This window comes from Lathamus discolor, chromosome 3, assembly GCF_037157495.1.
Source record: "Lathamus discolor isolate bLatDis1 chromosome 3, bLatDis1.hap1, whole genome shotgun sequence".
NCBI classification, from domain to species: domain Eukaryota; kingdom Metazoa; phylum Chordata; class Aves; order Psittaciformes; family Psittacidae; genus Lathamus; species Lathamus discolor.
The window spans coordinates 105,022,650-105,038,911 of NC_088886.1; the positions used below are offsets into that span (position 1 = coordinate 105,022,650).

Sequence of the window (16,262 nt, forward strand, 5' to 3'; positions counted from 1 at the left end):
AAGAAAACTCTTGAGTCATATATGCTGGTTGTACCCCAATATAGTTATTTGTAAGTGCTTCAGTTCCTTGTTCCATGAAACTTTCTTTAATCTTAAAACTTTGTAACATCTCTTTTATTTGGGGTGAACCAACTGGTTCACAGGCCAAGATTTAAAACTAAAATGCAGTGCACAGTACCTGCTTCCCAGCTAGATCCTACTTCCTGAATCCAAAATAGTCCCCTCTTCCCTACAAGTCTGCTTGTTCAGATGCCAGTTCTGTTCTAATCTTTCATTTAGATACCACCCATCAATACAATAAAACGATGTCACATACAATAAAGTCTAAGCAGCAAGTTAATTGACTGCTCTGTGTTTATACAGATTCTTTCCAGGAATTATGTTCACTTAAAAGCTCAATTTAAAGGAATAAAACTTCATTGCTAAGAAAGAAGCTCTTCCTTTAAACCAGTATATTCCCACACAGCAGGATGGGTCTGTCACAGCTGCAAAAGTGGACGCTCAAAACCAAAACGAACTTGGATTTTGAAACCAGTATTCATTATGTTTTGGATTGAGTTTTCAAGTCAGCAGTGGCATTTGTACAGCTGTAGCATGTCAGATGTTAGGCACTTAAGACTACAAAGTTGCAGTTATTTGCAACTAAGTGAATATCACAGCACTTACTTAAATACATCTTCAGCACTTAAATACATAACACACATTGCACTGTTACACAGCAGAAAACTCTACAAATGAGAGTTACGTAATTCAAAATGGGATCTAGACAAAGCAAAATGCTCATCATGAAGTCATATATGATGGCCAGCACAAAAAACTATGAACAAAGGAATCTTTGTATCTATCTCGTCATCACCCAGGAAACAGAAGCCTTTCAAAAGCTTAACCAAGAACTGAAATCCTCCTTTCCCTTCTCCATAACATAACCAACCAACCACTCATCACGCTGGCAGAATTTGGGACAAGTCTGACTTCAGTGCACAGAAATGTAAACCCATGTCTATTGCCACCTCTCACTAAGAAATGTCGTAATTGCTCAGCTACAGCATACATTGGGTGTGAGAACTATAGAGATGATGGCTTTGTGGAAAGGAGAGAAACCTCATACTCATCTTCCTGTCCCCAAACTATCCAATGAATATTTAACAGACAAATATACATGAAGTTTTTTGGAAAAGCAATTGGAATCCCTAAACGCTAGCCAAGCAAATTCCTCTTCTGCACAGGAAAGTATCCACAGGACGGTATTAAAGCATCTCCCACAATTCCTGATAATTTATAGCCTAATACTCTGGAAGGTGAAAATTGAGTTTAAACTCCCTCCAGCCACAGAAACCAGAAGTTCTGCTATCTGCTATCTTGAGTGAATCCCTAAGGTATCAGAAAACCAAACAAACCCTCTTCTTTACAGTTCTGCACAGCAGGCATTCAAACCAGATGCAGACAGGCACTTTTGGATAGATCCTGGCCCAATAAAGTGCTCTGAAAATACCTAGCCTCTTTGAATAAATTAATAAAGCACCTCTTATGCATATTCAAAGAAAGATGGTAAGTGACAGGCACAAGGCAATGGTCTCCCAGGCTTTGATCATTTCTGCACAGGCCAGAAGAGTAGTTTTCTGGTCAGCCACTGAGGAAGCCAGCAGAGCCAAGCCAAGTTGGTATTTCTTGAGAACACCAGAACAGGGCTGCAGCTACATGCTGAAGACAGATAGAAAACATCAGCAGACCCACTGATACCTTCTTTGCTTCTCAGCTTCACTGACTGCCTTTACCATTGAAGCCATGGCAATACAGGCACAATTTCCTAGTTCTTTTGCCTTACCCACTACAGCCCCCCTAAAAATAAAACTACAATCTAGTTCATTTTCAGCAAAGTAAAATTCAGGAAAGAAAAAAAAAAAAAAAACCTCTACCAAACTCTCTCACTGCTAGCAGCAACAACTTTAAGAGAACACACAGAACAAAACTGTCAGGAACACCTAATGTTATTCCGCAACAAGCAACAATTGTGGTGGAGTCCAAACAGGAATAGAGGGCAACACTTTCAGTAGAGCAAATGCCTGTTAATCTGCTGCCCTTACCTCTGTCTGTCAGGGCCAAAGCTTACTACTGCAAATATCACGGTATTTTTGCAGAATTTTTAACTGATTCTAGTAATCAGTATAACCAGTTTTGCATACTCAGGCCTGACTATCATGTTCAAACCACTGATGCTGCTACAAACTTCCAGCAATAGATTTATGCTCTTGCTGAATTACTTTTCCACCTGCCAAGTATAAGTTTTCTGTAACAATGATTTATAGGATGGTTCACTGCAGCAAGGTTCATCATCAAGTTTCAGTAAGCTTATGTCACATAGTACATACAAAGTTTAAAGAAAGCTGTAAAAATACGTGCTACATAAAATTACAGTAGCCTGGCCTAATGTTTATCTGCAGAGGACGTGCCTATGAATGTTCAGTAGGATAAGAATTATTTCAGATTAGGTTCTACAGATCCCTTCTGCCAAGACTCAAAAAAACCCCAGAGGCATCTGACTGTCTGATCAAATAAGGAAGCTAAGCCATAATAAGCGACTTCAGTTGGTTACTCTACACTGGTCCTAACTTCTGCTGAGCAATCACTCACTGGCCTTCACTAACGTCATCCTGAAGTATTTTTCTTAATGACCTGAGGCATACTCATTGATACTTTATGCCACCATTATTCCCATTACCTTCTGTCTGAATAATGAGTTATTTTAATACCAACATTAACTTGGTTTTAGATTAATATATCACTGTTGCATAATACAGTATAATATAGGTCAGGATAATACAGACACACAAACACACTCAGATGCCAAGATGACCTTGAAAAATTAAAGCTTTTGAAAGCATTCATTGAAATTAAATAAAAACAAATGCAAGGGAATATATCTGAAGGAAGACAGAAATCAGCTTAGGTAATAAGTGACTCAAATACAGAAATTTTACTATTTGCCTGAGTAGCTTCTGATGCAACAAATACAAAATGTCAGAATCTTTTATTTCTTCAACGTTCAAGCACAGCTACAGGCTGGGGAAAGACTGGATTGAGAGCAGCCCTGAGGAGAAGGACTTGTGGGTGCTGGCTGACAAAAAGCTCAACATGAGCCAGCAATGTGTGCCTTCAGCCCAGAAAGCCAACTGTATCTTGGGCTGCATCCAAAGAAGCGTGGCCAACAAGTCGAGGGAAGCGATTTTCCTCCTCTACTCCACTTCTTGTGAGAGCCCACCTGGAGTACTGTGCTCAGCTCTGCGGCTCCAAACACAAGAGAGGCTGAGACAGTTGGGCTTGTCATAGAATCATAGAATAGTTAGGGTTAGAAAGGACCTCAAGATCATCTAGTTCCAATCCCCCTGCCATGGAGAAAAGAAGTCTCCAGGGAGACCTTAGAGAAGCTTTCCAGTACTTAAAGGGGACCTAAAAGAATTGTGGAGAGGGTCTTTTTGCAAGGGCTGTAGTGACAGGACAAAGGGGAATAGCTTTAAACTGAAAGAGGGTAGGTTTAGATTAGATATTAGGGGAAAAAAATTTTCATTACAATGGTGGTGAGGCACTGGCACAGGTTGCCCAGAGTTGTGGATGCCCATCCCTGGTAGTGTTCAAGGCCAAGCTGGATGGGGCTTTGAGCAACTTGGTCAGACAACAAAGCTGTCTGTTATGGGACACTTAATTCTTTAAAACTACATATAGCAGCATGATACAGTTCTGATGAAAGCAACAGTGAATAATGTGATGTAAAAATGTGTGTGTTTGAATGTGTACTGCTAGACATATGCTCTGTATAATATGTTTTATGCCTGACAGCATGATATGGTACAAGTAGAACGACCGATGAGACATTACTACAGGTTTGAATCCGGGTAATTTTGTTACTTTCTCCCTTGCACTGGGAGCAGAAATAAAGTTCTGAAAAATGTGAAAAACTCCCAACCAACCAAATGAATAAAACAATGAAAAGAAAAAAAACCCACCATAAATTAAGGACGAGGTGGGTATCTCCATAGAGGAGCCTTCAATCCCAGGGCGAGGGGAAACCCCGCTTCCAGGAGCCTCAGCCCAGAGCGGCGGGAGCCACCGAAGGAGCCCCAAGCCCGGGCCGGGCCTTGCCCAGGAGCCCGCTGGCGCGGGCAGGGCCTCCCCGGGGGCGGTGACAGGAGGGCCGGCCCCGCCCTGAGCGGGTAGAACACAGCCCAGGGGTGCGCTGGGGCAGGGCGGGGCGCGGCAGCGAGCCGGGTGGGCAGCGCTCGCCCCAGGGCCAGGGCCGGCTCTGGGCGCTGCGCTCGGGCTGCCCCGGCCGTGGCAGCGTCGGAACCGGACAGAGCCGGTGAGAGGGGAGGCTGCAGCGCAGAGCTCGGGGTGTAGTGGGTGCTTCCGTTTGTCTGTTGAGGCAGGAGTGCGGGTTTAAACTAGATGTGTTGGGGAATCATTGATCCATCGCCACACTCCCAGTCAGTTGCCAGCACCTGTACTAAGTGCTTGGAGCGATGCAGAGCTATTTCAGCCACTCCAGCCAATGTGAGTCAGGTTTATTTGGAACTCGGCTCAGATGCCACTGTACAAATGCCCATAGTATGGGAAATAAACAAGAGGAATTAGAGATGTGTGCACGGCTCCAGGTATATGATATCACTGGCATCACAGAAACATGGTGGGATGGCTTCTATGACTGGAGTGTTGGAACTGAAGGTTATAAGCTCTCTAGAGCTGTCTTTAGACAGGCCAGGCAGATGGGGATGGCGAGTTGCTATTTATGTTAGGGATAGGCTGGAGAGTATGGAACTCTGTCTGGGGACAGGTGAGCAGTCAAGAGACAGTTTGTGAGTCAGGGTCAAAGGGAGAACAGGGATAGGGGACATCACTGCAGGGATCTGTTACAGACCACCTGATCAAGAGGACCCTGTGGATGAAGCACTCTACAGACAGATAGGAGCAGCCTCACACTGGCAGGCCCTTGTCCTCATGGAGGACTTGAAACATATTGATACCTTTTGGAGGGATGGTATGGCTTGGCACAAGCAGTCCAGGAGGTTCCTCTGTTGTGTGGAAGACAACCTCCCCTTGCAAGTAACACAGGAGCCGACAAGGAGAGGTGCCATGCTTGACCTCGTGCTCACCAACAGCAAGGGGCTGATTGTAAATGTGACGCTCCAGGGCAGCCTTGGCTGTAGAGATCATGGGATGGTCAAGTGCAAGATCCTCAGGACAGTGAGAAAAGCATTCAGCAAGATCACTGCGCTGGGCTTCAAGAGAGCAGACTTTGGCCTCTTCAGGAGCTTGCTCAGTAAAGTTCCTATGAAAAAACCCTAGAGGGCAGTGGTGCTCAAGACTGCTGGTTGATATTCAAGGATCACCTGCTCCAAGCTCCAGAGCACTGATGTCTTGACTAGAAGGAAATGGGGCAAGAAGGCAAGGAGACCTCCACTGATGGATAATGAGCTGCTGAGAAAACTTAGGGGAAAAAAAGAAGCTTATAGAAGGTGGAAGCGAAGACAGGAAGCCTGCAAAGAATACAAGGATGTTGTCCAGGAAGCTAGGGACCAGATCAGGAAAGCTAAGGCCCAGTCAGAATAGAGTCTGGCAAGGGATGTGAAAGATAATGGAAAGGGCTTCTATATGTATGTAGTAAATAAAAGACAGACTAGGGAAAATGTGGGCCCTCTCCGGAAGCTATTGGGACAACTGGCTTCCCTGGATTTGGAGAAGGCTGAGGTTCTCAATGACTTCGTTGCCTCGGTCTTCATTGGCAAATGCTCTGAACACGCCACCCAAGTCTTGGAAGGCAGATTCAGGGACTGTGAGAATTAAGACCTTAGGGCCACTGTAGGAGAGGATCAGGTTCGAGATCATCTTAGGAACCTGAATGTGCACAAGTCCTTGGGACCTGATGAAATCCATCCATGGGTCCTGAAGGAGCTGGTGAATGAAGCTGCTAAGCCACTGGCCGTCATATTAGAAAAATTGTGGCAGTCAGGTGGAGTACTTGACGTCTGGAAAAAGAGAAATACAACCCCCTTTTTCAAGAAGAGGAAAATGAAAGACCGGGGGGACTTCAGGTGAGTCAGTTTCACATTTGTGGTTGGCAAAATCTTGGAGCAGATTCTCCTGGAAAGCATGTTAAGGCACACGAAAAACAATGAGGTGGTTGGTGACAGCCAACATGGTTTCACTAAGGGGAAATCTATCTGACCAATTTGGTGGCCTTCTATGATGGGGCTACGGAAGTGATGAACAGGAGCAGAGCAGTTAACGTCATCTAACTGGACTTGTGCAAAGTGTTTGACGCTGTCCCGCACAACATAATTATTTCTAAATTGGAGACATCAATTTGATAGGTGGACTACTTGGTGGATAAAGAATTGGCTGGATGGCCACATGCAGAGAGTTGTGGTCAATGGCTCAAGGTCCAACTGGAGACCAATAACAACTGGTGTCCCTCAGAGGTCAGTGTTGGGACTGATCTTGTTCAACATCTTTGTCAGTGACACGGACAGTGGGATTGAGTGCGCCCTCAGCAAGTTTGCCAACGACACCAAGCTGTGTGGTTCAGTTGATAACGCTGGAGGGAAGGAATGCCATCCAGAGGGACCTTGACACGCTTGTGAGGTGGGCTGATGCCAACCTTATGAAGTTTAACCATGACAAGCGCAAGGCCCTATGCCTGGGTCAGGGCAATCTCAGGGACAGGTTGGGCAGAGAAGAGATTCAGAGCAGCCCTGTGGAGAAGGGCCTGGGGGGTATTGGTTGATGAGAAACTGAACATGAGCCTGCAGTGTGCGCTTGCAGCCCAGAAGGCCAACTTTATCCTGGGCTGTATCAAAAGAAGCGTGAGCAGCAGGTCAAAGGAGGTGATCCTGCCCCTCTACTCTGCTCTCATGAGACCTCACTTAGAGTACTGTGTGCAGTTTTGCATCCTCAACATAAGAAGGCCATGGAGCTGTTGGAACAAGTCTAGAGGAGTGCCACAAGGATGATAAAGGAGGTCAAACACCTCCTGTATTAAGACAGGCTGAGGAAGTTGGGGCTGTTCAGCCTGGAGAAAGAAGGCTGCGTGGAGACCTCATAGCAGCCTTCCAGTATCTGAAGGGGGCCTATAAGGATGCTGGGGAGGGACTCTTCACTAGAGATTGTAGTGACAGGACAAGGTGTAACGGGTTAAAACTTCAACAGGGTAAGTTTAGGTTAGATATAAGGAAAAAGCTCTTTACTTTGAGAGTGGTGAGGCACTGTTGCCTCAAAGAAATGTAAATGCTCCATGCCTGGCAGTGTTCAAGGCAAGGCTGGACAGAGTCTTGGGCGACATGGTCTAGTGTGAGGCGTCCCTGCCATGGCAGGGGGGTTGGAACTAGATGATCTTAAGGTCCTTTCCAACCCTAGCTATTCTATGATTCTATGACAAACATAGTTCAAAACTTCAAACCTCCCTTCCAGCATTTCAGTACTACTAGCTAGTGTGCCAACACTAACTACGTTAGCTTAGCTACTCAATTTTGTAAAGATGCCTGACATTAAAAATCTCTGTATTTCCTGCTGTAACAATATGAAAATGGCCTCCAATATTTATAAATATTGAAATACCTTTTTTTGCATAATTACCTTGTGAAGTCAGTCATCTCCATCATAATCACACACATCCTCTTGGCCAAAACAATTATGTCATTGCTAGTATCGTCCCATATTTCAATCTCTGCATCAAGCTTACTCTTGACTTTTTTGAAGTCAGCCACTTGCTCAGCTATCTTTTCCTTTTCAGCCTCTGGTAGTTGAGTCATCTTTGCCTGAAACATAAAATAATTTGATTTGCAAGACTTTTATGTCTGGGTATTTTTATTAAAACTAAATCTCTGGATATTATTAAATACATAATTTAAACACACTGTGGCCTGAGCTAACTGTTCCAGCCTGAGCACTTCTGGATTTTAAGATCCATATGCTATCACTGGGTTGAACCAAATAAATTACTTCCATGTAACAGGGGCTGTGGTGTCTGTGAAACCGTTAGTAATAAGTAGACAGGGGCTAAGATATTATGTGGCTGTATGGCAGTCCTGGCCCTTCATAATACTTCTGCCACATGAAGCACATGAAGCAAGATCTTTTGGTCTGTTTGTCTTGATGGCTCTACTGTATACTGAGCCCCTTCTTTGTGAAGTGGTCCATCTCTTGCACCACAGGCCGTGAAGAACTCAGTGACATACAGCAGCTATTAACACACTGTAATTTTGCTACAATTAAACAATAAATATTCTTGTTTATAAAATATTATCTACCATCCATAAAATGGAAAAACAAATTGACAAAGCAAGAGGAATCCAGAGTGCTGTTATGCAAACTAGTATCGAGACAGACGTACAATTAAATATAATTACTATAGTGGAAATGCCCAAAAGAAAGAGCTTAAAAAGGAAAAAAGGTTACCCTGCAATCTTGCCATCTCACTTCTGAAACACTGTCATTCTTAGTATTACCACTGCATGCAAAAGCCTTGCAATAGCACAGAAATCTACTGCAGAACAAAAACCAAGACAATCCCTATCTAAGCCTTAAAAACTATCTTCCCTATGCAGATTCTTCATATTGCTAAATAGGTTCTAGGTATAAATCTTCAAATGCCATTATCAAAAATCAGTCCAAAAAAAAGAGGCCTTAAATCATTGTTCATGCTTGCTGCAGCAGCAAATACATTTGTTCAAACACTTGTTTAAGAAAAATGTCCATGAAGGTTTTGTCAATATGTTGATTTAGGCTGAGAGGACATGTACCTACTTTAATCCAAGCTACAATTTTCTATTAATTTTGGGTGTAATGCACCAGTTAGGGCCCTGATATCATCTGAAATATAGGAAAATTGTTCCCAAGTAAAGATACAGAATCGGGCATTAAGCAATGACTGCTATCTACATACCCGCAAAAGGAACGTTTACAGTAATTGTATTATTTTTTTGAGAAATAGAAGAAAAAAAGAGAAATGCACATCCCATACTGTTAAAATACTGTTGCTGTTGTTTTTTCAGATGTATTAACCATAGTTGATCTATAAATAATGGTCTCTTCCACCTCCCCGCCAAATTCACTGACAGTACAAATTATATATTATGTGTGTAATACACAGAAAACTATATGCCAAAGGTACCTCTCCACAGCAATAAACTATGCCTATGATTCTCAATACCCAGCTCCCTACCTACAACAGTCTTCAGCATTTACTTACTGTTTCATGTAGTCATCTGGAAGTATGTGTTACTTATGGGTTCAGGTTTTTTTTTTCCCAAAACCCATTCCCTTTAAAGTAGTACTCTGTTAAACTGAGAAGTGGAACACCACATATATAAACATGATCTTTTAAAGCTTTAGTGGATCTTTTGTTACTACACTGTGACAGTAAACATCTACAAACTTCAACTTCTGTTCTCCCAGTAAGAGGAAAAGCTTCAAGTGCTTTCATTATGGGGTATTTATGAAATATGCAAGCACAAGCATCTGTACCTGTTCCAAACAAGTTGAAAGCATCCTATGTGGTTAACATTTTGAAGGAAAACCTTGCCTTTCTTAACTACAATAGAAATTTCAGCCTGTAACGTGGGGAAAATGTGCTAACATTTCCAAAGAGTAATTTAAATTGAAAAGGGCAGCTAGTATATTTTAATTGCCAATTATGTTTATTGAGTAATATGATTGTATGAGGTGATCTTTCACACAGATGTATTTCTCAGTGTTTTAAGCATCAACTGACAACATATAACTGATACACAGATATGCAACACAAGTGAACAATGTTCATTTTGGGTTGGGTCTTTTTTTATTATTATTGGGGTCTTAATAAAGAAAATATTTGGTTTTGTTGAATTAGAAACTATGTGCCCTGAAAAACAGATGTGAATTTAATGCCATTTTCTTTACATAATTCTTTTTATACTGAGAAGTTTTGCTTTTTCCCAGCTAGTTCTACAATTTGTAATTTCCATAATGGGAATAATACTACAATCAATCCAGTGCGAGAGAGATGTTATTGTTCTAGGTATTAAGTAAACAAATAATGAAGTAGACATTTCTGGTCCCATGGATCTTTTCACTTCAGAAAGTTGTGAACATGCAGTTTTGCTGAAACATGATTTAAAACTGAAATATAAAGAACATTGTTTGCTAAATGCATCTATTTTGTACTAAGAAACCTTTTGCTATCCCAAAAATGTTTTTAGGCTTTTAAAAACAATAGGCTTTTTAAAACAATAAACAGTAAACTGTAATGAAGTCCTTAGATTAAATGATGATACAACAGGAAAACCCGATTAAGCACTTCCAGAAACACTGTCAATACTGTATTAATTTCTTCACATTTCTTTATTAATTCCCCAGTTAAGCAATAAACTATAGAATAGGTTCACAAATGAACACAGCAGGAAATGTCTGTAACTCATGCACTGCAATGGCTAAGTTTCCAGATATATCCCTTTCTCTTTTGTGCATGTGAATTTTCTTGTACACGGAGGTTATTTTTTGTTAATTTGCATTGCAGGCTTCAATGGCGTAAGACCAATAGAAACCTAGTTGCTATTAGACCAAGACACATTTATGAATCTGTAGCATGGTAGAATTTTATTAAGAATTTTTCTAATATACATGTTCACCAAGTATTTAACACTTAATTACACTGTCTTTCACTCTTTCAGATCATACACATCAGTTTTATGCCCTCACCACATTTTCACAAATTAAGAGTTGAAAAAGATTTTAATGATTTGCTGCCTGCCTTTAAGTGGCTTTGTAGGAGTAGTATCACAATTAGCATTTTTCCTGTCATCAAATTATTTTTTAAATCAACTGGTATAATACATACCCTGTCAGTTTTCCCTTCAGTCTGGATACTTGTACGACTACGTGCATCATGGTCATCTTCAAGGTCAGATACGCCTTCTAGCTCCTCGGGTGTCTGGGAAAAAGAATACAGAAATGGATATTCTCTTTTGTGATTAGTAACTTTGGTATTAATGCCAAACATGTATTATAATTTGGTCTAAAATAATGTCTGAAAAACAAAAGTCAGTCCTGTTCTAGCAGTGCACTGATTAAAATCAACTAGTCAGACAGCTTTGACTAGTTCAGAATAGCCATGCTTTAATTAAAGCACTGACTTTTTAAAGTTGGTACTTAAGTGTCCTGGGTTCTGTTATTTTTCTCCTTCTTAGTAACTGGCGCAGTGCTGTGTTTCGGCTTTAGTCTGAGAACAGTGCTGGTAACACACCACTGGTTTTAGTTGTTGCTAAGTAATGCTTACCCCGATGAAGGACTTTTAAAACACTCTCTCATCTTCTGCCAGTGAGGAGGGACACAAGACGCAAGGAGGAAGCAGAGACAGGACACCTGACCCAAACTAGCCAAAGGGGTATTCCATACCACAGCACGTCATGCCCAGTATATAAACTGGGGGGAGTCACCTAGAAGGCCCAGACTGCCGCTTGGGTCAGGTGGGGTATTGGTCAGCAGGTAGTGAGCAATTGTATTCTGCATCACTTGGGCTTAGGGTTTTTTTCCTTCCCTTTCAAGTTTTGTATTCTCTCCTCTTGTTATTTCCCTTATCATTATTATTATTGGTGGTAGCAGTAGTGGGTCTGTGTTATACCTTAGTTACTGGACTGTTCTTATCTCAACCTGTGGGATTTACATTCTTTAGGTTCTCCTCCCCATCCTGCCAAGAGCAGAAGGGAAGGAATGGAGGAGTGAGTGAGCAGCTGCATGGTTCTGAGTTACTGGCTGGGCTTAAACCATGACATTAGGGAAGCTCTTTTGTATTTAATACTGTGTTACTGCTGCTAGCAAAGGTGTCTTACAAGAAATCTTTACATGATGAGAATGCATGCCTCAGTTTTTAGAATCAAAACATTTTTCTACTTTCTACTTTCCTACTTTCTACTTTCCTACTACTGCTTTTCACTGCCCAGAAATACTCATACACCTACCCTCCCATCTTCACATTAAACACAGGTGATCTAGTAGATCCTAACATTTTTTAGTTAGTGGGAGTAGGAGGCTTCAGAATCCTGCTGATTTTTATTGCTACACTGACACCAAACAGTGTTCCAAGTCAGCTATGTACTCTGGGAGGGAAAGAGCACCTCTCCACCAGTTTTGAATGTGTCACTTCTCAGTTCTATCAAGAAGCACAAGGTCCTTCACTAAAGGAAAAAATAAGTGGCCCTAATTTGCTATTGTTTACATGGCACTATTTCATATGCCACTGTCTGGTCCTTTTTGTCACCTCAACTGCCCATTAAGCAGCACCAGTTTATTACATGAAAATACATATGTGTGCTATGATAATCTGCTACCCTTTTCTACTGTTTGTGAAGTTTACTTAGGGCAGTCTGATTTCACCTGCAGGTGTACAGGAGGAAGATACCAATTACTGACATAAACCTATTGCTTCATAATGGAAAGTTAATCCCAACAGCAGTAGGTAAATACATTTCCACTTTATTCAGCATATAAGCCTTCCACAAACCTTAAACTATTATCCTTCAGTTACTATATATGCTGGGAAAAGTGTAAATTCTATTTTTAGCCTTCTCTCTTAAATATGCTTTCCTAATTCTGTTCCTCTGTCTTGCTTCTTTTTTTTACTTTATTTTTTCCTTGTAAGTTCCAAAACATGAGTGATTTGGGCCGACTTTTACTGTGTATACTGTATGTTCTCTAGGGTACCCTTAGTTAAAAGAATGTTTTGGAAACAAAAAAAAATCTGTTTTGGTTTGGGTACTAATTTCTTCAGCCATGCATCAGCAACTCCATCAAAAAACATTGTCTAAGTTATGACAAGAGGAATTGTGTATATGATCCAGGTCTTCACATTTATTTCCTCCTTCCCACTTCATCATAAGTTCTGAATTTTATTATAAATAACTTTTGAAAAAAAAAAAAAAAAAGCATAATGAACATGGCTCTGCAAAGGAAACTTTTTTAAAAAATACAAACACAAACATTAAGCAATTAAAACCAAACATTAAAAGCAACTGTACTCATATTATGAAAACACTGCACACAGGCACACCAAACTTTTGGGGTTATGAACTATTTAAAAAAAAGTACTTGTTCTGATGATGCGATAGGCAAACTCGATTTTTTTAAGTACACTGGCATTTTAAAGAAAAATATACAGAACTAGATTCCATACATAACTGGTGACAGATCTGCTACTGAATGATCTACTACCAGCTTGACATCTAGACTTCCAATTAGAGAGAAATCCTGATGTTCTTAGTTTCCCAAAAGCCTGACATATAAAGAGAGACATGGTAAGAGAAGGACTATCAGATAACCTTACCAAAAGTGAGGCAGAAAAAAACCCTGGTCAACCCTGTTTTCAATCATGTCAGTGCAATTTTTTAAATCCAGAATTGCTACATGTTCTCACTGTCTTTTTTTACTGTCAAGTTATTTATAAACAAGATCTGTTGACAGGGACACTGCAGTGTTCTGTTACCTTATTTCTAGTCCATAGCACAGTAATGGCACTACTTAAACTAAGCAAATCCACCTGCATAGGTTGGTAGCATTTGGGAAAGCAGCTCTGTGGCCAGAGGGTGGTATGTAAGCCACTAGACTTCCAACGCTTCCAACGTCAGCCTTGAATAAAGGTTTAAATAGCACTCCATTATTTGAAGAGCACACAAATTTCCCTCACTGAAGAAAACAATACTTTCTATGAGGTAACACTGTAAGAAATAAGGAACTCAAAGCTGGTGTACATCTGGAAGAAATATAAAGCTGGTGATGAAAAATACACCTAGATTTCCTCAAGAAAACAGGTTATCAGTTTGGGGAGTAAAGATGAGCATAAGGGTATGCTGGTAAAGCAGGAAAAGAAAAATTTATTTTCATGCAAAGACTAACAATGTGATGAAGTCTCTCAGCTTTAGTCCTGGAATTAGAGCTAGTAAGAATTCCACAACAGCCAAAAGCTACTTTCATAAAAAGTTTTTGAAAACCTGCAGTGTGAAAGGAAAATCATGTTTTGTTGTGGGTGGATATTCATAAAATAAAAAAAAAAAAAACCTACCACAAACACTTTAATTGAAAACCTTACAGACACTCTTATTAGAGGAACAATAACAGAAAAGGTATTAAAACAGAGTAGCTTTAGCTTCTCAGGATTACACCGGCCTTGAGGCAGTTGATAATAGCCTTGATTCAGTGAAAGATTTACAGATAAAAGAAATCTCTTTCTTTTTAAAGGTACACAATACTTGGTTACAACATAAAGAAATACACTGTGATTCTTAAGTTTTTCTAAACATTAGTTACAATTTCCAACCCCCCAAGGCACCATTCCTTCCTGGGTGAACACACAGTTGGGAATGTTTGACCATCCCACATTTCCAATACAAGGATTTTTTTTTTCTTCTATAAAACATGGAATACAAGATGTTATGACATCGTAATTTTGAGACAGTTGCGTTATGTGTAAGTGACACAATTTATAACACTGGGTCAGAGTTTAGAGTGCAAGTGGGCTCATCTTTGAGCCCCTCTGCCCAGATGTTGTCAGGATTTTTTTTATTATTTTTTCCCCTCTTTTAAATAATGTATATGCCTTTTCCAGGTTAGTAAAATTTATTTGTGGCTATAATGAGAAGTTTCTTGTAGAAAGCCTGTTTTCCTAGCCAGAAGAGTACACTGCCATTGAGTTCTTCCAAAGTGATTTTCTCTGAAGCCCAGATTTCCCAGGTTTTGAATTACTGGTACTGCAGAATTCAGAAAAATAACTTATCCAGGTATTAAAGACTACAGACAAAGTTTAAAAGCTGAAAAAAGTTACTGAGTTATTATACCTGAAATCATAAACCATAAACCATAGTAATTTTCAGACATCAAGCAACAAAAATTGGGGGGGGAAGGAGGAGAATAAAATGTCACCATAATAATGAGGACAACAAAATTAGTTACTCAATTGTTTTCTCTCCTGGGAAGCTGTTTTATGTAATACAAGATTTGTAATTTTTCATATTACTTACTTGATCCACTATTTATTAAATACCTGAGACAAACATGTGTCTATTTATATTTATATGAGTATTCCATGTGTAAACATACAGATAATTCATAGTGGGAAAACTGAACATAACACAACTCTCTGTTGGTTTTGAATCCAACACTCACTCTGAATGTTACAGTAAGAAAACTACTGCATATTTGAATTGCTATGGACTACCAGTTTGTAACACAAGATAGGGTGCTATCATCTATAATGAGAAATTTTGTACAGAAAGAACAGCAGAGCTTAACTGCTGGAATAAGAATTTCAAGGAAGGAATTTGAGAATATTTAGGGCTCTCATATAAACTGTACATAAGCTCTGACATAAACAATTCTGTCTTCGCAATTGCAAGTGACAGAAGAGGAAGAGGGTTGGGTGTACACAGTCAGTGACAAGATGAATACATAAATGGCAAATTCACCATTAAGACATATAAAGTGTGGAATTTTCAGTAGATGTAAGGAAGAAAGTTGAGGTATAATGAAGTCCTTTGCAAGACTGTGGCTGGCAACAACCTACAAACCCATGCATGAAGCACAATGGTTGACCAAGTTCAGAAAGAGATCTGAACAAGAAAATGTAGAAGAAGATTTCCACCAGCTATAGGCGCAGAACTCCTGAATGATCTTCCCTAGGGGTGTTGGAGGAGGGGAGAAATCAATTGTAAGATGTAGCCTGAACAGTCTACAAACAAGAATTTTTTTAACAGCTGGCTGTTAAAAAAGAGCAAAGGTGTGAGACGGGACAGGCCAGCTGTCCCAGTCTCCTTGCCCAAGATTCTAAGAGAGATTTTGGTCAGCTGTGGAAAATCGTTGTTGACCCCAACAAAAATGTATCCATGTATGTCCCTACACATTTAAGACTATAACTATAGGACTCCCACTGGCATGTTACATGGTGGTGTGCATTTCTTTCCAAATTTTAATGATTGCAACAAAATTTGCATTTTCTATGATTTTGCTACTGAAGACTCACTCTGAAGACTTGAAATCCTATCTACAGCCATGTCTATTACTGATGAATTTTACACCTTTTACACCTTTATACCTTCCTGGTATTCAAACTGCAGTAGCAAGTTGTTACTACTGATTTCAGGCTATATATTTTCAAGTGATTTCAGGCTATGTATTACCAGTCCACTGAGTGATCACTGCCAGTTGATATGGAACTAAATAACCCATTAAGCACATCATTGTGCAAACCA

At 40.3% G+C, this 16,262-nt stretch overlaps 1 protein-coding gene across 2 annotated transcripts in view; it reads right to left on the minus strand.

The window, feature by feature from the left end:
* Positions 1-16,262, minus strand: part of CTNNA3 (catenin alpha 3) — a 505,620-nt gene that overhangs the window by 50,989 nt on the left and 438,369 nt on the right. For both annotated transcript variants that reach the window (XM_065670947.1, XM_065670948.1), the window contains 2 exons: positions 10,865-10,957; positions 7,624-7,805 (listed from right to left, as the gene is read on the minus strand). In XM_065670947.1, coding sequence (XP_065527019.1) covers positions 7,624-7,805; positions 10,865-10,957 — 275 coding nt within the window. The remainder of the gene's footprint in view (positions 1-7,623; positions 7,806-10,864; positions 10,958-16,262) is intronic.